This window comes from Pyrgilauda ruficollis, unplaced genomic scaffold, assembly GCF_017590135.1.
Source record: "Pyrgilauda ruficollis isolate IOZ18807 unplaced genomic scaffold, ASM1759013v1 scaffold10, whole genome shotgun sequence".
In the NCBI taxonomy this organism is placed as follows: domain Eukaryota; kingdom Metazoa; phylum Chordata; class Aves; order Passeriformes; family Passeridae; genus Pyrgilauda; species Pyrgilauda ruficollis.
The window spans coordinates 2,290,952-2,313,866 of NW_024508101.1; the positions used below are offsets into that span (position 1 = coordinate 2,290,952).

Below are 22,915 nucleotides of genomic sequence, written 5' to 3' on the forward strand. Positions count from 1 at the left end.
GGGCTCTCCCTCCCTCTGGAGCTGTGGCAAAGCTGGATTAAAGATTCATAGGAGCAGAGAGAAAGGGACTCCCAGCCCATGACTGAGTTCTATAAAGGGAGAGACACTTCAAACCCTCCCTTTCAGGTCCTGCACTTTATCAAGTGCAATGTTTAATAGAAAATGCAGAAATCAAAGGCCCTTTCTCATCTCTTCCCATCCTCTGCACGCACCCAGTTTCATGTCCCACCTCGTTCCCCAGCCTTCTACAGGCTGAGAAATAGGAATTTTAACCCTCCCAAGCAGGTCCACAGGGGGCTCCTGCATCCTTAGGAGTGTTTTGGGTTTTATTTAGCCTCCCTCCAGCAATGTCAGCACTCAGGAAAGCCGGAGCCTCCGTCCCACTGCCAGCCCTGGTAGCTCTTCCACACCAATAAATGCAAATATTTTATTTAGCCTCCCTCCAGCAATGTCAGCACTCAGGAAAGCCCAGAGCCTCCGTCCCACTGCCAGCCCTGGCAGCTCTTCCACACCAATAAATGCAAATGCAGAGTGATCCTGCTGCTCCTAACAAGATTAGCAACTTCCTTAAAGCTCTGCAGGGAGCCAGCTCGGAGGAAACAGGCTTTAGATCAGTCTTCACTTCTAAGGAAATAAATGAAAAACAGTCCACCCCATAGTCTTGTGTCAAGTATTCCCATTTAGGCAGCAGCTTCTGAAGCACAGGCAGGTCAAGCTCGTGTGTAGCTGCAGAAATTAAAGCTTCTTCCAGCTTCCTCTCTCCAAGCCTTTCCCTGCCTCAGAGCTCTCTAGAAACCACTTTTTTTCACTAGTAAAATATTACTGTATGTTGATTACACAGGGGAAAAGGGCTGACCTAAAGAACTTAAAGCAGAGCTGGGATGAGGTTGAGGAAAAAATCCAGCTCACCTGGTCCCCCCTGCCCTGCTGAGCCTCACTAACAAGCACAGGGATGGCAGAGCTGAACTTTGCAAGGTGTGGAAATGAGCCTCATAAATAAACAGAGACACCAGTGCATGAATAAGTGAGGAGGGGCAGGCTGAGGGAATAAAGGGGTTGGGCTGGGTCGGGTAACACTTGGCAGCTCTGCTCTTGCTTTAAAAACTAATTACAGGCTGTGATTTTTTTGTTTGTTAACTGTAATTTTTAATGTCCTAATTGATCTAAGGTATAAACTTGGGTGAGAATTTTTTTCTTTCATGCTTGTGTTTGATCAGTCCTGAAAGTCCTAATATTAGTTCACAGCAATATGGAATTCTCTTTTCGTTCTCTGAGATGCTTGAAAGCTGCTGGAGCAGACTTTTTGTACATTTGTTTGTTTGCTTGGTGGGGTTTGTTTGTTTGTTTTTGGTTTATAGCTGACTAATATATTTTTGTCCTCTATTTAAACGAATCACTCATTTCTCTTGTACAAAAATAGGTTAGCAGTACTCTCAGTTAAGAAACCAGCACACCAAAAAAAAAGCAGCACATCTTTCCTTGTCACCTCTATTGGAAAATTAAGTTTAATTCCAATTGAGCTTTAAATATTTTAAATATTTTTGACCATGGACCAACACTTTAGATGTCTGATAAGCAACTGAGTGTCCTGATGAGCTCTGCAGGGTTTTCCTGTGAGCAGGAGGTTTAACTCCAGTGCTGTGGTGCAGGACCAGACAAACTTGGCAATGTGAGAAAGAGAAGTGAGACACTTCCCTGGAGACCATGGGTGGTAGAAACACTTCTGCAGCTCTCGTTCCATCTTCTTGATGTTATATGGGAGGAATTGAATTAATGAACCCTCCTTGTTTTCCATTCTGTTATTTCTATTCCTCTTCTTCTATTGTTATCCTGACTTTTAGAGGTTGGCAGGAGGTTTTACCCAGTGCTTCCTATTTCATATTTCCTGTATTAATAGCATCTGCTTCAAACAACTGCTGTACAGAGGGTTCCTGTCTTCCTTCAAGTCGTTACATCACAGGAAAGGCAACTCTTTCCCTGCTGGTAGGGCTTACCTTCCAAATTCCTTGACATCTCTCTAATTCCTGACACATTTAAAGCGCTGCACACAGCTCTTATAATGTGAGCTGGAAGCACAGTTTGTAATCCTTCCTCCTGTAGGTATTGTGAGGTGGAGGCAAGGGTTGCAATTTAAAAAAAAAAAAAACAAAACCTCAATATACAATCCTTTTCAACGAAATCAAATTCCCAAGCATCTTGTAAAAAAAAAAAAAAAACACCTCAATATACAATCCTTTTCAACAAAATCAAATTCCCAAGCATCTTGAAATAGCCTCTGACTCGTCATGGCTCACACCATGTGCCTCATCCCCACGGTGTATAATTTTGGATCCTGAACAGAGTGTTTAGGGATGACAAAAGGACTCAAGCTCTGTTCTCTGGGGACTTGTTATTGCAGGAATGGATTTTCCAGGCCTGTTGGTCAGCAGCTCCCAGCCCCAGCTGCAGGAACACTCTGGGAAAGGCTTTGCTCATGGCTGCCATTTTGTCACTTCAATTAATCTGGGGGGAACTCACCTGGTAACTATTTATTTGTTCTGAATGTCTTCTTCCCCTCCTTCCTATTTGTCAAATCATAATTTTACCCTGCAGCAGGAGGGAAATAGATAGTTCAGTGGCTGCAGGATGGATGTGTTGTCTTTCTGCCTGTCCCACTGATACATTTGAGGAACTCTTTGAAGCCTTTCGTGCCCTTAAGGACCTTGTTTCACTTCATCTCCTTGATTATATCCTCCTTTCATATGGCTGTAAACACCCAGCGAGCTGACACTTCCTCTCCACAGGACTGGAGGGGTTCCTGTTGATTGATGGGGTTTCTCCCTCTCTGAAATACTGCCTCCTCTTTCCACATCACTATTTACCTTCTCCTGGGAGTTTGGCTTATAACTCTGTTTCTTTGAGAAGGATTGAGGTTTGCTGGGAGCAGGACATGGAAAGCTGCAGCTCCTGTGGGTGTGTGGTCACTGCTGCCAAAAGCAGAAGGTGAGTCAACCAAGAGCTGCTCATTCTTTAAGGGCAGAATGAGACAATTTGGTAACTATGCATTGATATTTCCCCTCTATTAATAAATATTTATTTTACTGGGTAAAATTTTCACCTGGATTTACCCCAGCCAGAAAGGAAGATTTCCAGGGGCTTATGGTGAGCAACCCCAAACGATTCATCAGAAAACTCCTTTCATTCCCCATCTGAAGCACTGACAATTCCTATGAAACCTGAACTAGACCCTCCTTTAAATGGGTAGTTCACCTCTCCAGAAGCCCCTTCCAATCTAAATTATTCTCTGATTATCAGAAAGGGATAAAATCAGTGATTCAAGAGCGGAACCCAAACCTTCAAGGCAAATCCAATGTGTCTGATGCAGGATTCCAATGAGAGCACTGCAGCAGCAAGCACTAAAGGGGAGAGGAGCCTTTCCATGCAGACCTGGAGTAGTTTTGGTGAAAGAGGAATTGCTGAGGGCTGCTTTTCTTCCATTCCATGAGGACCAAGGCCCTGGGATAACCAGGAATGTCAGCAGAGAGTCTTCATGCTGTCCTTGCTGTGCCCAAGGAATGACAGGTTAAACTTGTACCTTGGGTTTTAGGTTTTTCTGTTCTGTTTTAGTGTGCAGCTTTTAGCTTTTTATTAAGTGTTACTGGGATCTTTTCACAGGGTGGTGAAGACAAAACATTCCTATTCTAGCTGGAGACTCAAGGACAATCTCTTCAAACCTTCAGGCCCAAAGCATGAACAAAGTGAAAAGAGGAGGGTGGGCAAGCAAGAAAGGAGGATGAACCTTCATCATTTGAAGCTACTAATTGGACAGTCACTCCTGTATGCAAATGGACTAAAACTTATAAAAATGTGAGATCTTGTGACCAAGCTCTTTTTTGCTCCCATATTGGAGCCATCTGGGCAGAGCCACGACTGTGGCTTGGGTGCTGCCAGGGTGTGGCCTTTGAAGGCACTCCAATAAATATCCACTTTATTCCTCTTAACTCCATCTAGCCTCTGTTCCAGCTCCTTAAGGCGTCACTACTCCCTGATATAATAATTAAATAATAAAAATAATAAAATAAATAAAATAAGAATAAAAATAACAGGAAATAATAAAATAATAATAAAATAATACTAAAATAATAACAAAATAATAATAAAATCATAAAAAAGGGCCCCAAAAAGGCATGAACCTAGGCCTTTTGAAGAAACAAAATCCAAATTTGTTGTACACCCCAGTAATTGATGCATGAGCAAATTCCAGTGCTAATCCCCCAGGGAATTGTGCTCCTCCTGAGGCAGAGCAGGGCTGCTCAGGCTGTCCCCCAGCCTACCTCCATGGTGGGGGGGAGTTCCACAGAGCAGGACCACTCCTTGTCCCTCTCTCACTGACACCGGGCTTCTCGGCCTCGTCTCGAAGTTTTCCAGGTCTTGAGGGAGAAGGAGAAAACAAGGCCTGGTTATTGTCCATCAGAGTTATTCCCAACTGCATCTCAATTTATCCAGTTTATTAACTCAAGAACAGTCACGTACTGGACAGCAGAATTTAATTTCGTTGAGAAATTGTATGCAAGAATAGCTTGTCCAACCTGATAGCGTGGAATTACAGGATCATTAAGGGTGGACAAGACCTCCCAGATCCTCCAGTCCAACCATTACTGAGTCCTTTGGCATTCACAAAATATTTATTCCTACAGCATTTCTACTGCAACTTTGGGAATTTTTGTTTACAATTTCTAATTGCAAAGCCAGGCTATTATTCCACTACTTTTTCCAGCATCATTTTTTGGAACTTGCAAGACTTAATCTACATGAGTTGAAAAAAAAAAAATGCATTTTGTAGTGTTTCCTTTTCTATAGAAATAGGGAACAGCTGTGTTCTATATATACAAGTGATAATTAAAGATCAGCAGGACTCCCACAGAGTGTAGGTTTAAATGATGATAAAAATATGTTGTTTTCTTTAAGATTCTGGGCTGGCCCAAACTGGCTGCAGTGCTTGGATATGTTTTAATTGCCTTGAGCTTTAGCACTGGTTTTAGAGGGGAGGAAGAGAGGATTTTCAGTGGGAAATCTGTCCATGCCCATCTCCCACAGGTGATTTTTATGGCTCTTAATGTCTATTTTTCACCATGTCTCAATATGCTGCTTCCTCATGTTTCACTGAGATGTTGAAGAATTATCAGCCTGATTCTCATTCATTCAATTACAAAACATGACACAATAGATGTGCTTTAAAGCAAAAGATTATTTACTTTTTGATCCAGTTCTCATCCTAATGAGAAGCCTTCCCATTTTCATAGAGCCATTTGGGAAATGATTGCTCGAAACTCATTCAAAATATGCTTTAATACAATAAATATCAGCTTCCCCTTAAACCTCTTTATACCACAGAGCTGTAAACTGCCTGCCCTAAGCTCATTTTATTTACCTTGCTGCAGATTCTTGTTTCAAACAATTGCTCCATTTTTCATCAGCTGAACACCAACCTGAGCCAGGGTTCAATAGAGAGAAACGGCCCTCGTTGGTCAGAGCAATAACGATTACTACCTGTACAGCCTCAGCTATTTATGTCAATATATCAATTTTCTCCCCCTTAGCTGAACTTTACACAGTTAATTTTTCTTTTCCTCCTCTTCATCTCCTGGATATTGGTCTCCTATGAAGATATTGTCTGCTCAGAGGGGGCTGGATTGAATTAAGCACCTGTAGCACCTCCTCGTGCTGTCATAGCACAATAGATGGGGCCTGTCAATACACGAGGAAAGGGTTTTAAACTCTGATGTTCTTTTAATTGCCTGCTGGCCACAGCTCTGCCTTGGATTGTGGGTACTCCAAGGGGGGAAAAATCACAAGAAAGGCCAAGAAAAATAGAAAAAAAAAATCATTCATTTAGTTGTATTCCATCCTGTATTTCTAAATAAAGGACAAAATAGTAGATGGGCGTGATATGATTAATTAGAGCTTGGCTTCATTAGAGTCCAGTCTCTGAATTTGTGGATTTATTTACTCATTTTGAAAATTTCGTCTGAGAAATTTTACCAGATTTTCTCTTTTTCCTTGCAATTATTTTCTGAAAAGAAAAAGGCCAGCATGAAATATTTGTGTGGAAAAGTGGTCCCCGGAATTCCTGTCAAGATTTGCTTGGGGTGCCTGGTCTGAGGCTTTGTGCTCTGGGACAGGGGGAATAAAAGACCCTCAAATTCTCATACTTATTATATTAAATTTTAAAAAAATATTAGAAAAATGCAAAAAATTCAAATTTTTTTAGGATTCAGGCACTAACAACAAAAATGGTCACAGTTCCCTTTCCTATCGCTTTCCCTCAGCTGCTAATACAAAACAAATTGAAATTTCTACTTAAAAATAGTAGAAAAAACTCTGGGGCAGTATGGAAAATCTGTGCACTCTAAGTAATTCTTCCCAATATGTGGGAAATCAGCCCTTTTTTTTTTTTTCTTTTTTTTTCTGAGAACTAAATTTCAGTTGTTAATTCAGGCACTAACAACAAAAATGGTCACAGTTCCCTTTCCTATCGCTTTCCCTCAGCTGCTAATACAAAACAAATTGAAATTTCTACTTAAATATAGTAGAAAAAACTCTGTGGCAGTATGGAAAATCTGTGCACTCTAAGTAATTCTTCCCAATATGTGGGAAATCAGCCCTTTTTGGTTTTTTTCTTCTTTTTTTTTTCTGAGAACTAAATTTCAGCTGAGACATCCGAGAAAGGAGGGAGAAAAAATAAAGGAAGCGCAGTACAGCAGGAGGAAAAGGTTTTCCTGACAATTGAGAATTAACTGTGTAATACCTCGCTCTGAAATGGGAATAGATTTTGGAAAGTAATGAGCTGCTAGTAGCAATTTTTAGTTTAATGACACAATATGTCATGTTATCAGTTTTACTCTCATTTTAGGTGCTGTGTCACCTGTCCGTGTCTCTCCATTAAAACCGTGACAAGTGTCCCTGACTGGAATAATTAAAAGCAGGAGGATGAGATCATTTAGGGATCCACTGTTTTGCAGGGAGCAGGACCATTTTTGATTGTATAATGGAATAATGGAATGGTTTGGGGATGGGAGGGACCTTGAAGCTCATCCAGCCTCACCCCTGAGACACTTTCCACCATCCCAGGCTGCTCCAAGCCCCTTCCAGCCTGGCCTTGGACACTGCCAGGGATCCAGGGGCAGCCACAATTTCTCTGGGCACCCTCTGCCAGGGCCTCCCCACCCTCCCAGGGAATAATTTTTTTCCCAATATCCCATCTAAACCCAGTCCCTTTCAGTTGAATCCATGTGGGGAAGAAGTTGGCTGTGCCTTTTCAATCTCCACTTTTCAACCCTGAGGATCAAAATCCATAGGCAGGAGTTTGGGCTCTTTCATGGCCTGTTTGTGGTTTTGTTATACAAAGCAACTCGGATTTTCCAGTGAGGGAGAGGAGATTTCCATCCCTTTATGCTTATTAATCATAGGTATAAAAAAGCAGCTGTGGAGGCACATAAATCATCATTTAATCTCTTCATCTCACTCATGACAGGGACAGATATGCAATGTCCTTATTTAACCCAATTTTTAAAGGCTTTTAGGAAAAGATATTTTCTTTAAAGAATTCATTGCATTGCTTAACTCCAAGATCTTGATCACTGTGCATCCTTTAGAAACCTTCACCTCCTCAAAATTTCACAGGCCAAACCAGAAATGATCTTTTGCTTTGACTGATTTTGATAGATAATTGTACAAAGTGAATTTATTCAGTGCCTCTTTCTGTACTAAAGAATCATTGAAGAATAAAAGAACCCCAAACCTCTGAAAGAGCAAACCAAGGCAAAATAGATGAAGAGAATTCATTAGTAGAGTCGGTGTTGCTTCTGTTTTCATCTTTATTGGACTCTTCCTGCAGGCAGGCAGCATCTCCCATGGAATATTGTGACACCTCATTCAAATGGATTCAATAATGAGCTATAAAATAATCTACTTTTGCTTTGCAGTCCAGGTGGATGAGAGAGGGAAGAGGTGGACCCCCAGAAATAATGTTTGTCTTTGCCACAAAGATTTCTCCATCTATTTCCCAACCTATGGGACTGCATTTTCGATGATTGATTGCAATTTGAAATGTGTTCTATGTATATATATAGAGAAAAAAAAATTACCTGAGGATACAAATACAGATATTCTACTTTGTTCTTGTTATTCTGAAATTCTGGCTGCTGTCAAAACCCCTTCTCCTTGCCCTGGGTGTTCATTTGCACCAAGAGAGCACGAGCACTGTGTTCTTCCAGCTCCTGTTCCCTAGCACAGCTCTATAACGTAACATGACATAACCTAATAAAGCAGAATGTTGCTTGTCAAAAAGAGTATCAACTAAGAAGGCTAAGATCAGGTGTTTGGCACACATTTAGATTGCTAATATGCACTTAGGAATAAGATGACTATTTAACAGATGGTATATTTGCTAACTTCAGTGTTTCTGCAGAGATCTATAAATAAATTATCACCTAGTTCCTACATAATTCCTTTCATTCTTTGTCTGTATTTATCTCACTTGAAGAACAACGAGTTCCCTCACACTCCATTGCTCTCTCAGCTGCGAGTTTTAACAAAAAACCACATTTTTTTTCCCCCCCAGATCTGTGCGTGTTGACAGACTGCTCTTGCTAGAGCACGATTAATCAGTTGGATGTGATAATGAGGTCGTGGAGGCCAAGCAAAATGCTCAGATGCACGAGTGATCCTTCCCAGGGAAGAGTGGGAATGTGGGGACCCAGCTGCATGTGGCATGGCCTCGTCTCCTGCTGGGAGTGTTGCAGGGCTGAGCGAGGAGGGGCTGTGCTCACAGCACCCCAAACATATGGCATTTTGAGGGGTGGGGTCAGGGAATGGCTTTCTCTGATGGGAGCAGGAATTCTTGAGGTGGAGGAGGCCGTCAGCTCCTCACCGGGAATGAAGGGAGGAGTGAGGAGAAGGAATGGCTCAGAGCATTTTCCACCTGGTGTAACCCAGCTTTACCCTCTGGGGTCAAGGATGTCATCCAAACATATGGCATTTTGAGGGGTGGGGTCAGGGAATGGCTTTCTCTGATGGGAGCAGGAATTCTTGAGGTGGAGGAGGCCGTCAGCTCCTCACCGGGAATGAAGGGAGGAGTGAGGAGAAGGAATGGCTCAGAGCATTTTTTACCTGGTGTAACCCAATTTACCCTCTGGGGTCAAGGATGTCATAATGGAATTACAGAAGGTTTGGGTTGGAAGGACCTTAAAGCCCATCCCATTCCATGGGCAGGGACACCTTCCACTATCCCAGGGTGCTCCAACCTGCCTTTATCCTGATTTATGGCCTGAAAGTCTTCCAGGTAGATTTTAAACAGAATAAAACCAGAGCTTGAGAAGAATACCAGTGTTGGATGGAGGTGACCATTGGTGTCACTTTGCTGAGCACAAACCTGCCAGCGAGAGAAGCAAACCCAGGCTGGGTGAGGTGTTTGCCTGACAAAATGATCTCTGGAGACAGAAACAAAATGGAAGTGGTGGACAGAAAACTTTCCTGCTGAAGCAATTCCATTAATTAATAGATTAATTAATAAGTTCAGCCATAAATTATTTTTTCCTTAATGTTTTAAAGCTCCTAATAATAGAGATAATCATAAATCCCAGAGTGCTTTGGGTTGGAAGGGACTTTAAAGCCCATCCAGTTCTACCCCCTGGCATGGGTAGGGACATCTTCCACTAGACCAGGCTGCTCCAAGCAACATCCAGTTGCTGACTGTTCATTAATATATTTATTCTAATTTCCCCACCGCTGCTATTACCCACACATCTGGGGGTTTTGTTTGCTTTATTTTAATATAAAACTGCCTTACAGGTGTCAGAGTAGCAGATTAAACTACACAACAGAGTGAAAGGTCAGTTTTCCTGGGATTAAGGAATTTCTTCTTAAATATGTTGGATAGGAATAAAAACCAAATCACAAACAGCAATTCATTTCAACCTCCCAGTCATGTTTGAAATTCCTGAACCTGCTCAGGGACAGTCCACCCAAATCCATCCATTCCAAACCAGTCCATCCTAAGAAGGAGCACAGAACTTCTCCAAAGAAACCAAGGAAACTTGGGTGTTTCAATATATGAAATTGTTACAGACAATTAGAGAAACTCCAATTTATCACCTTGCATAATTACCACAGTTCATCTGAATTAATGTGATTTCATGCTTTCTTGAACTTTTGATAGTTTTTTTCCCCTCATAAATGTTTTGTCATTACATAATCCCAAATATAATGGTTGTAATTACTTGGTATTGAAATGTGCAATGAATGTTAAGGCACGAGGAGTAAGAGCTCCTTACAAATTAGCCACGCTCCTGAGGACAAATCAATACAATTCCTCACATTTCCATGTGCCTGTGTCAAATTGTGATAGATCACTTCTGTTCCCATTTTTTTCTTCTGTGTCTGTTCTAGCCTGTGATGTATTGCAATAGGAGAGGTGCTCCTGCAGCACCACAGGAATTTCCTCACAGGGAAATGGGGCACAAAGCTCAGCACTTTTCCAAGGAAGCTCCTGGTTATGATTTGCTGGGAGTATTTCTAGCACCTGTGTTATCACCTGAAAATCAGTTACCTTCCTCTGCTCTGGCTGTAATGAATTAGGGGCCTCATTTGGGGCTGAATTTGGTGCCTGAATCAGAGAATTTAGGTCTGTTATAACTACAAATAACAAAAATGAAGCCTATTGAATCTTTAAAATTATCTCAAATTCTGGAAGGCCCCATGCTTCCAGATTTTGGGTTTGCTATTTCTTCTCTCACGTAAAGGAAGTCCCGAAAATTTTGGGGTTAAAGCCCTTTTAACTACAGGCTGTGGCTATCCAGACCCCTCCTGGACATCAATCCCTGTTCTTTGCTTCTCCTGAGTATTTTTGTACTACCTTGAATATACTTTGTACTGCATATTTTTGAATTGCCTTGAAGGAGATGAGCACAAACCTCTTGCAGCCTGGATTCTACAGGGTGTGTTATGGAAATATCCTTCTTTCTCCAAGTATCTCCCAAAGGAATGGCTAATCTCCTTCCCTACAACTTCCATGGCAAAGTAAACTCTTTTTCAGCTTTTCAAACTGCACTAAACTTGCTGAACAAACCCTCTGACAGTTCCTTTGTCTTGATAATACTGTCAATACATTAATCTTTCCCCGTTAGCATCTAATCTCAATTTTTTAAATGTTCTAATTGATTTTCTATGAATTCAATTCTGAGATTAAGAGCGGTGTTATCTCTAATTAAGGTGTCTGAAAGCCGCTTAGTATTTCCCATTTCCTGCCTTTTAAATACTTGCATTTTCTCCTCAATACCTGCTGAGTTCTCCTGCTCCATCTGAAGCACTTGTGAGCCTTTAACACCTCAGGTCTGGAAGTTTGGAGCTGAGTCAGCCAGAAGCAGCCTGGGCAATGCCTGAGTGTCTCCTTTCACCAGGACAGGTCAAAAATCCACTGGAATTTCCACTTTTGTTCTCATTTCCACCCTAGGGGAGCACTGCATCCCAGAGTGGGTGAAGGGAAAGCTGCCTTGTCCCCCAAAACTCCCTGATGGAATTGCTTGTTAAAAAGAGAGGGAAAACCACAATCACTGGTCCTGTCCTTAGCTGTGTAATCATCCAAAGACCTTCATCAGTGCTTCTTTATTTAGTTAAATTCCTTTGGAGCTTCCAAGGGCAAGGACCTGTAATTTACACTTCAGGATGAACACAGGCCCCAGGTCCTCAATTCAGCTTAAATGATCTGAATGGCCAATCCAGGCACTCATTTTCAAGGTGGGGAACAATAATTTCTGCCACAGTCTGATTGTCTTATTGAATTAAAGAGTGGAAATGCCCTTTACAAGGTAATATCAAGCTTCTCTAGAGGAAACAATTGGAAGGTCACAATTAAATTAAACAGGGAGGGTGAGGTGAGAGGGGGAAAAACCCTGAGCTGGCTTGATTTTTGTTCATGCACTAACAAACCCAGAGCACAGAAACATATGCTGGGAAGCTATAGAACTGGTCTACATCTGGCCTTTGTTATTTTTTCTCCTGCTTTTATGGAGTTAGCAGCATAAAATATTAAATTTCTCTCCTGAGCTGAGCACAGGACTTGCTCTGAGCAGTAAATGTTGACACAGCCTTGGGGCTCCTGCTCCAGAGCCCATCTGCAGGCCAGAGGCACAGCTGAGGAGCTGCCCCTCTCCCAGGGAGGGGCACAGAGGGAATATTTGTTAAATATTTTATATTCCTGAACAGTTTTCTCACTTGTCACCGCACAGTTCATTTGTCACCTGTCATCACCAGAGTCACTTCGCCGTCTGCAGGAGTTTTCTCCAGATTGGAGAGCTCTTAAAGACAGATTTCTCTCGCTGGGCTGAACCTCAAGGGTTGGATTTGTCCCTGGCACAACTGCAGCGATTCTCCAGACTTCCAGGGGAGATGACCCTGGCTGCTGTGGCAAATGTCCTTTTGGCAGGGGGGTTAATTCTTATCCCAACCCTCTTCTCCTTCATATTTCCCGCTGCTCCCACAGTAATCTGATTTTAACTATGAAGAGATAATTTAAGAACCTTGACCTTGTCGCTGGGGACACGTAGCTGTTCCCTGGTTCTGCAGAAGCACCTCTGGCATCTGCAGAAGCACATCTGCCCTGGGTTCTGATGGATACAATCCCACTTAAGGCCACTAATTCTTTTTATAATGCTTCTACCAACAAAATAATAATCAAGGCTTGTAATACATACATAAAAAATGGCAAGGAAGAGAGGAAAAGTGGCAAGGAAGAGAGGAAAAGCAGTGCCTGTGACCTCATTCCTTCACTCCATGAAAAGTCCAAATGTTACACACAGTTCCTCCTTCTCCAGTATCAGCTACAGAATAGACAAGTTTATCTTCTACCTGAAAACATTACACAGGATCAACCTTCACTGCAAAAATAACTGGTCAATTAATTTCATCATTTTTATTAGGAAAAAAAGCCAATCATTTATTCCAAATAATTTAGTAATTTTTTTTTCCCTTGCAAACCTCCCCCATAACTTCTTTTGTCACGCCAAAAAATCTGCAATCTCACGTGAAAATCATGGATATTTCACTCAATAATGTATTGGAATCTACATCATCTTGTCTGTAATGAAAGGAGAACAGATAAAATAGCAGATCACCCAGACTGCAAACATAGACAGGTTTTATCCTTCCTCAGTATTAAATTTTATCAATCAGAATCTATCGGCTCTGGGACCTGTGGATGCTTTGTTCCCCACCATATCTCAATCACATATATTGCTTTTCCAATACAACTGGCAATGGGTTGATTTAGGATAAACACTTTTAAAGGACCTAAAGAGTAAGTAATATAGAACTAAAAGATAATCTTCAAATACTTCTATGTTCCCTATTGCTACTTTATCTGCCTGGTTCACTGCCTGTAATGCTCCTTACAACCTCTCTGCAATGTAGATCTCTGTTTCACAGATAAAAAAAAACCCTCCTTTTATAATAAAAGTCTAAGGAACTAACCTGGAATAAAGCAGCTTTAACCAAGTGCTGATAGAGCAGAGCCTTGAACACAGTGGTTAAGTACTCTGAGATGTTTAAACTATTGGAGGGGCAGAAAAATGGAATTTCTGATGTGCTTGGTCTGTTACAACTTAAAATAAACAGGACACTTGGTGTCAATGGGAATCACATAGGCTGTGAGAACGCACAGGAGACTAAAAGAGGGAATGATGGAGAAAGCAAACCCCTTCCTTATGGAGATACACCCATATCTTCTGGTTTTAAGATTCCAGGCAGCTCTTTGTGTCTTCAGGAATGTCAGGAGATTTGCATAATCCCATTCTTGTTATATCAGAGTTTTAAAATAGCAGTTCTATCATCACCCTGCCTTGTCCTGTCAGCAGGCAGGTGAAACCCTACCAGGCTTCCTGCTTCATCACTGCTGAGTGGTGGTTCCTGCTTTTCCTGGAGCCTGTGAGAGGCCCTGTGTGCACAGAATTCTGTAGAGAAATAAACACTGGGAAGCTCAGCGGGGAGATGAGCTGAGCAGGGTGAGGTCTTGCAGTGGTTTTGGTCTTGGAGTGATTAAATTGCACCACTTCAGAGGGTTCTCTGCATGTGTTCTGCTCAAAGTGACCTTGAAGGATGCCCAGTGCCCCAGTTTGGGGTGGGCAGAGCAGGACAGTGACCCCTTAGAGACCCCTCCCTGCTGGAACCAGCCCAGAGGAGCCCACCAAGTTGATCAGAGGGCTGGAGCACTTCTCCTGTGAAGACAGCTGGGAGAGTTGGGGCTGTTACTCCTGGAAATGTCATATTCCTTACAATAATGGTTCTCACCAGGTTTTTCCTGATTTTCTGAAGAAACTCTGTGAAATAAAGGGGCAAAAAAGAAAACAAGCCTGAGGCTGCTGGGTCTGCTCCATGGAGAGCATCCACTGAGCAAAGACCTTGGTGTGGTCTCCTGCCACGGGAGCTGCTGCAGAGAGAGCTGGAGCATTGGCACAGAGTGTCCATAACAATCAGTAGTGATAAATGAAAGTTCTCTTTCTTTCCACTCCAAGCAGAATTTTGACAAAATACAGGGTTTATTTTCTGTAACTCATTTTACTCAGAACCTGCCCCTCATCTCCCCACACCGGGGAGGGTGGCTGCTGCTGCTGCTGCAGTGATATTGGATTCTACCTGTGCTTAAAAGTCCAAAAGGCAATTTTGAGCCGTGAGCCTTTTTAGTGACATATGGAAGAGATGACAGCAGCACTTCCATCCTCCAGACAGCATCGATCCACGGCAAATGTTCCCACTGCAGGTTGCATTTGTTGCTCCCCAGCTGAAGGGAAGACTGGGAGGTGTTACCAGGATCACCAGGAGGGCTGTGCATGCAAAGGAGAATTTTATGGCTGCTTCTCCACATGTCTGCAGTTGAGATGTGTTTCTGCATCAGGGGAAGTGGGGTTGGAATGAGATGAACTCTAAGGTCCCTCCCAAACCATTCCAGGATTATATAGAAGGCCACCCTTTTAAAACAGGTGATGTCAGTGCATTACTCAGCACGTGTAGGGTAGAGAGTGGTGCTAGAATGAGGATGGAGACTGAGAGAATTGAGATTGTTCAGCCTGGAGAAGACAAGTTCTGGGGTAACCTCACGGTGGCCTTCCAGTGCCTGGAGGGAGCTACAAGAAAGATTGAGAGACACTTTGGAAAGGTCCTGGAAGGACAAGACAAGGAGGAACTTGTCAAACTGACAGAGGGCAGGGTTAGGTGAGATATTGGGAAGAAATTTCTCCCTGTGAGGGTGCTGAGGCCCTGGCACACGGTGCCCAGAGCAGCTGTGGCTGCCCCATCTCTGGAAGTGTCCAAGGCCAGGCTGGACGGGACTTGGAGCAATCTGGGGTGGAAATTAGTAGAAAGTGGCAGAGGGTGGAACTGGATGAGCTTTAATGTCCCTTCCAACCAGGCCATTCCATGATTCTCTGTAGATAGAGGCAATTCTGTGGCTTTACCTGACATGTCCCTAAAGGGGAAAAGGGAATTTAGAAAACCAAGTCAAACTTTTGGGGATGTGTTTTTGATGGTGAACTTTTCTTGGCACTGGCAAGCTGAGCTCTTCCCGCTTCCTGCTCCTCAGTTATCAGCTGGTCATCCCTGAGTGCCTGTTGAGTGCTGAACTGAGCAGTTTATGCCTCCTTTTGAGAAAGAAAGCCACTGCCAGAGTTCATTCCTGAAATCATCTGCCAGGGAGCCTGATCAGTATTCCAGCCCTCGTGTGCTGTGATGAATTAACAATCAGCTTAAAGACCCAGAGAGCTTTACTCCAGGTGGTAGTTACAACAGCTAGCACACCTTTTAATCAAATACAATTGTTACAGAGGGATTTCTGGACACACACAGCACCACAACACAACCCAGCCAGAAGTGTAGGTGCCATTTAGCCTTAAATTCATGCATGTCCAGACTTTGCAAATTCAGCCTATCTGATCCAAGCCTATTGATTTTTCCATTTTCTGTTTCAAAGCATACACTGCCAGTGAAAAGGGTTATGACATCCTGAGGCTGCTGGATTGCTTTGTGATGTTTCTGTAATTTGTGTGCACTCAAAGGTAAATAACACGATGAAGTAATCAGATGAAAAGTGGGCTTTCATGCTGGCTGAGCATCTCCCAGCCAGCCCCTCCAACAGGGCTCAGCTAAAGCTCAGCCTGTCACCATCCAGCAAACACTAAATGGGTTTGATTTGGTTTAATATATTCCTCCCTGAAATGGTTAAATACTAATGGTGGGCTGGTTTTTGTTGTTTTTTTTTTTTTTTTTTTTTTTTTTTTTTTTTTTTTTTTGTGTTTCAGAATGGCAAAAACTCAGTCCAGGAGGAATTTTTGCCTCTAATTTGTTATTGCAGCAAAATTGTGTCTTCTGTCTCTGACAAAAAGCACATGGAAGCTCTTGGGAGCTGCAGATTTCATTCCAAGTGCACTGTCACTCTGAGCCACACTGCTGTGAGCAATCATCACTGGCCAAGAGCAGGGAGGGTGGCAGTGTCAGGAAAATGCTGCTGAGAATAAGCATCAAGCAAAGCCCTTGAGTGCCACTTTGAAAACCAGGAGAATGTGGTTGGAGCCAAAAACCCCAAGGAGAAATCCTGCCTGGCTCTGTAGCATTGTGGGGAACTTTAAAATACTAATGGCTCCACTGTGTGCCCTCCTGTGTGGATCAGGGCAAAGTGACCAATTCTAGGCATTAAATTAGATTGTTGTCCTTGTTTCTCAGAATTTCAGGTCTGAGAAAGTTGAAATTGTCATGACTTTTACCATCAAGGATAGAATAATTTGACTGAGAATCTAATTTAAGATCCCTAAGCAACAAGATGCTTTCAATTAATACCGAATTTTCTGGGTTTATGCCCTGAATAATTATGAATTAGGTTTGCATTTGATTCTTTTTCACTGTGGAGTCCTTTTTTATTCTGGTTTATTTAATTGCACTTCTTAATTCTCCTGCATATCCCTTAATGCCTCTGCTATAGATGTGTTTGAGAACTAAAAGAACAAGTAACAGGCCTGGACAGGCTGTTTCATGCAGCCTGTTACGGGGATTTCCCTCAAGACCAGTTGTTTGCACACAGTTATTTTTGCTTAAAACTGAGGAAATAATTAAAGCAAATCCCCTGTGTGCCTTGGGAGAAAGTTCTGGTTGAAGCCATACTGAAGCAGTTTTCCCCAACAGGTTTTTTGTTTGTCTTTTCTTAAGGCATGAAATGCCTTAAACAAAAATGCCTTAGGAAAAATTTCACCACTGAAAGAGTGGCCAAGCTTTGGGACTGGCTGCTCATGGAAGTGATGGAGTCCCATCCTTGGAAGTATTTAAAAAATTAGTAGATGTGAAATTTTGTGATGTAGTTTATGAGCAGGGGGAGATTGGGCAAAAGCTGGATTTGATTATCTCAAAGGTCTTTTCCAACCCTGTTAATTCTGTGATTTTGTAATTCTATAATTAAAAATGAAAAAAACCCTCCAACCTATGACCTAACACCACTTTATGTGCTACACCATGGCAGTGAGTGCCTCATCCAGCCTTTTTTTAAACCCCCCCAGGGATGGTGACTCCACCATCTCCCTGGGCAGCCTATTCCAATGCCCAACCCCTCATTCTGTGAAGAACTTTTCCCCAATGTCCAGCCTAAACTTCCCCCGGTGCAGCTTAAAACTGTGTCCTCTACTGAATCTGTGATTCTGAGTTGTGTGAAAGCTGAAGGAAAATCTCTCATGTCCTCATCTCCTCTTCAAGCTGACTCGGGCCTAGCTCCAAGATGAACTTCCCAAGCCTTTGACTTCGTTGTAGGCTAAGCTGAAGTGTTCCAGGTGGCCTTGTGCTGGGTGTCACCGCTGACCTGGAAGGGGAGAAGCCCTGTGGGTGGCAGGCCATGACTCCAGCCTGGACCAGGACCCTGCTCCTGTGCTTGGCTCCGGCTGCACGAGCCGAGGCCTGACACCAAACCTTTACAAACTTCCACCTCAACAACTGCAAAAACACACGTGGCCTGCTCCAAATGTACTGCTGGCAGGGGAGCAGGAGACGTGCAGGATTTATAGGGAGCTTTTGAGTTTATTTATGACAAAAGAAGCCTTGTGCAGGAAGCGGGATGCCAAGGGCCTGCCATCCTTGCATCCCGCTAATGCATTTACGTGCTCCCTCTCCCTGACGCTGTCTCTCATTTTCAGCTTGTAGCTTTAATAATCTATGCCACTGCCTTCTGTACAATATTCCTCCTGCAGCTTTCCTTTGACAGCTCTGGTTTTAATAGAGGATAAGCACCGAACTCCAGCTGAATCTGAAGACATATTTCTAATCTCGTCCCGCATTTATTTTGCTTCTCGGAGAACTTCGTATCTTGAACAGAGGAAAAAAGTATTTTTTATATATTAAGTTGACATGTTGAATAGGTTTCTGGAGGTATCATTAATTCAAACTCCAACTCAGAGTTAGTTACCTTGTAGTAAAGAGACAAATACACAGAAACCCTGGTACTTGGATAATAGGTTTGATTCAATTCTCTATCAGGGAGATTGCAATAATATGCCAGGCATTCCAGGCCAGGAAAAAATCCCATTTTGTGAGGTGTTGAATGAAAGTGTCATCACAGCAACGTGCCTGCCTGCCTGGATTTCAAGATATAGCCTGAAGTATTGGTGGAAACAAAGAATTAAATTGAATGGCAACATGAAAATAAGAAACAAGGAAATGTTGACTGTGAAATAAGAGTTTCAAGGTAATTTGTTCCACTATTCTCATCAGGTCATTATGACGTTTTCCATGTACTGTGGGTTTTTTTTCCCTATTGTAAGATAACTTAAAACTCCCAGTTCTGCAGTGATGCTGCTAAATTGAAGCATTTTCCTGTAAATTTGTGCTTGTCAGTGTAAATAACAGCCTTTGATTTGTCTATCCTCTCTCTTCTCCATGGGGACGGAGGTAAATATCTGCCACCACTACTGGAAAAGTGGTGTAGTGCTTGATTATGGGATAAATTTAGCATTCTGTGTGCCTCTGTTAGAGCTGGAGGACTGGAGCAGACTGAGGGCTGGGGAAAATCCAGACCCAGCTCTGGGATCTGCTCCCTGCAGGAGCTTTGGGAAGTTTTTGGGTGGGGGTATAAAGCTTAAATAAAGGAACTGCTTGATATAAAATGCTGAATAATCACCAGAGCCTTCTTTCTTTCACGGATCTTCCTGGTTTTCCTTTCTTCCCCCTGGTTTTGTTTTTTTTTTCAATTTTATTTTTTTGCACATTGTTGGTGCCTTCACTTAAGGATATTCCCTTTCCTTAGTTCTTTTCCCAGCTCCCTGCCTGGCCTGCCTTGGTTCCTTGGGGATTACAGACTCCGTGGACAATTTTGAGGTGGCTTTCTATTCTTGCTCCTTTCCAAAATGGAATTTGTTCTGTCACTAACCAACTTTCTCCTCCAAATCTCAAAAAAATTTCCCACACAGGAAGTCTGGCTTGAAAAAATGTTTCAGCAGAAAAAGTGGTAAAATAATGAATCAATTTTTTTTTTTTACATTTGACCAGCTCTTGGAAATCAAAGCTGTTTGAGAAATTCAGGGTAAAACATTATTAAATGAGGTACCAGCGATACACCTTTTGATCAGCTGTGCTGAAAGAGACTCTGTGAACCAGCCTGACCTCTGATGTCTCCTTTGTGTAACCCCTGTGACACCAGGTTTGCTATGAGAAATGGAACAAGATTAATAATTAATCCTTTTGCTGGTGTCTGAAATAGTGACACAAGGTTGGCTTTAGTCACATGTTTTATTAATGAGCTTTGAAAACAATTGCTTTCTCCCAGCAACAGACTGCTCTGAGCTTTAGACTGAAAAAAAAAAAGGGCTGGAGGGAATATCTGGAGTTTTTTGGTTGTCACTGTTGTTCCCCCCTTCCCCAGGGCATTCACAGAACTCGGTCACCGCATCCAAACCTTGTGAAAAAGGTTGTGAAGTTGTGAAGGAGTGAAACGGGGAGCAAAGATGAAATAAACTTTAAATCATCTCAAGACAGACAATGTGCTCGACCTGAGGGAGCTGAAATATGAAATATTTCAGAGAGCAGCTCACAATTTTACACACTGTGTAAGGAAAAGGTGTGTTTCTTTGGTAATGTAAAAAAAGAAAACAAGAAAAGCAGTGTGCCCATTAGGAGAACAATGTTTTTGAGTCTCAATTAGGCCTCATTAGCAACAGAAAACTCAAAGCCCAACTTTTTGCAATAATTCCCCCCCCAGCTGTAGTTACCTGTGGGATAACAACAAAACCACTGTCCTAAAAAGTGAGAACACCTTCATTAAGTGAAGATAATTGTGCTTATTTTCCTTGACCTTTCAATTTCCTGATTTTTATTCTGGCTCCCGAGGGCAGCAGCCCATCAGATGTCTGGTTTTGTTATTAATATTTACTAGGAACATTTTGGGGTTTTTTAGGAATAAGCAGTGCAGAAGGAAGTCAAACCTTTTGGACAAAATCCCCAATGATCCTTTAATTACCCAATAAATTACAGTCCATGTGCAGAATTAATAGGAAAATAATGCTCTAATAAATATGATCTTCCCAACTTACATGCAAATTGAAGCTTTGCCTTCCTGCTCAGAATTGTTCCAAATGAATTTGTGGCCAAACACTGGTATGTTCCAATATCCTGATTTTTATGTGGGTTATTGATTGCCAAGCTGCCTCCAACCAACCTGTAGTGATAACTCATGGTAAGATCAATATCTGTGCCATTTTGCTTCCACCTTTGAGGGGAAAAAAATCAAATTATGCTTATAATTTACAGAGCCTATTCATATTTATCTTAAATAGTGTGCTGTAGCATACCTGTAATGATAAAAATGTAGTTAAATATCACAAAATTAGATCATTTTTCACACACGACTGCTTCTTACATCAATCATAATGATAGCAATAATGGTATTCTTTGGAAAATCTTTACTTCAGTCACCAGTGTTCACCCAAATGTCCACAAAAAGTAATTATAACTTATTTAAACAAAGTTATCCATTCAGTCCAGAGGGGGGATGTTTATACCTTGTCTACAACTACATTATTTTTTATAATATGAATGTGCTTTACAGTCCTTGCAAATGATTAATCATGAAATTGGCAACCAGAATGCTTGGGAGATGTAGATCAGGAAGGATTGCACTTGAGAGGGCAGAACAAGAGCTGAGAGGGAAGTTTTTACCCGGCAAGTCTGAGACTGATCATTTAATGATGAGAACGCTGCTATTTTAAATCTTCATTTGTCCCCGTTAGTCCACTAAGCAGAAAATGGATTGTGTCTGCAACATTACCCAGCTGCTTACAGATGTCAAAATACCATTCCTCTCTCAAAGAAAATAAATATTATGTGTTTCAGGGAGGGAATTTTTGTGGCTTTGCCATTAGTCACGCTAGGGTTGAATTTTCCTTGCTCACGTGGGGGCCAAAGGAAGGATAAAGGACTCAGCAGTGAGGCCTGCAAGTTTTGGGTTTGTTAATGCCACTTTTTAGGTGGTCAGCCATCCTAAACCTACACAACCAGGTATTCTCTTCTCCTGATTTTCTATCAGAGCCACCTCCCCAGCCTTTTTCATTTGTGTTGATCTCTGGGTGTGATTCCAAGCCCTCCACTGGGCGGAAGGTTCACGTAAAAATTGCCAAAGGCTCACTTTGGGTTCTTGACAGTGCCCAAACCAAGGACAATCATCTCCTTGCTCATTACCTGAAGGATCACAGCATAAAAGTGATCAATTTTTGCTTATTTGCAGAGCTCCTGACAGTGAGGGCAGTTTCTCCAGGTAACAAATTGAAGCAAACTCACACTTTATCCCTGGAAATCTGACCTGGATACACAGCACAGGATTTTGTCAGTCCCCTCCCAGCCCTCTCTCCACACACCCACACTGCTCAGGAGCTGTTTTTGTGCTGGAGGATTTCCACTCTGGGCTCTGAATGCAGTTCTGTGCTCCACATACAGGGAGTGCCCTGACCTTCGAGTGAGCGCTTGTTGTTTTGAAAGGTAATGACTGATTAAATATGAATTCAATGGATTTCTGTGAGCAAATTCTAATAACGTAAAATAATTTCTTTGGGTTGCTGTCTCCCATTTTGTGGAAGAATCCACGCTGAAAAATTTGGGTGCATCTCTCAGGAATTCTTCCTACAAATTCCAGCTGATTTTTGGTGTTTCCACACTGCTCCTCGATTCCTTTTTGATATTTGTTTTAGTGGGTTTAGGTTTTGCTGTTATTTTAGGGTATTACTGTCAGCATTTTGCCATATTTCAGGATTTACATATGCTCCAAGTTGTCTAAAGCTTTCCATTTTCTAATCTAAGATATTCTGGTATTTAATTTGCCAGTTCTCTTTAATTTCAGAATCAATCACTGAAATAACTGCTGTCATCATTGCATGGCTCCCAATTAAGATCTATAATTGTTTTTCCAAACAAATGTGAAGACGTTGGCTTAGCTGCTGCAAATGAATTCTTCACAGTATCCCCATAATCATTCTAATCACCATGGTACAATGATTATTAAACTTTGCATATAGATCAGGGGTTCAGCTCCTGGTGTGGGCTTTTTCCCTAATTAATATGTTTACATCACTGAAGGAAGGGAATTAATGAATTCATGTGGTACACAATGATTTAATGACTTTGTGTGTTCTGCAGAGTATTAATACACAGAAATCTGGATAATTATTTTAGGGAATTTTTAACATAAGCCCATTAAGGCAGAGATCATCGATGCATTTTTGTGAATTTTTTCATGCAACCATTGAAAAATATTTTTCCTCAATTATGGGAAATAAATCCTGGATTGTTTTTCTTTCACCAATTATTTCAGAACCTAAACTTTAAAAAATTTCCTATATTCTGATGCTGAATTGATCAGTTCCCTAGGAGC

General features: G+C 41.9%; 1 protein-coding gene across 1 annotated transcript in view; it reads right to left on the bottom strand.

Annotated features, from left to right (window-relative positions):
* The window catches only part of LOC121351309 (contactin-6-like), a 72,899-nt gene extending 52,157 nt beyond the window's left edge, over nucleotides 1–20,742 (bottom strand). The window contains exons 1-2 of the mRNA XM_041463336.1: nucleotides 20,586–20,742; nucleotides 4,314–4,409 (exon numbers count right to left, since the gene is read on the bottom strand). Of these exons, the coding sequence (XP_041319270.1) occupies nucleotides 4,314–4,409; nucleotides 20,586–20,727 (238 nt within the window). The 5' untranslated portion in view covers nucleotides 20,728–20,742. The remainder of the gene's footprint in view (nucleotides 1–4,313; nucleotides 4,410–20,585) is intronic.
* Nucleotides 20,743–22,915: the final 2,173 nt, after the last annotated feature.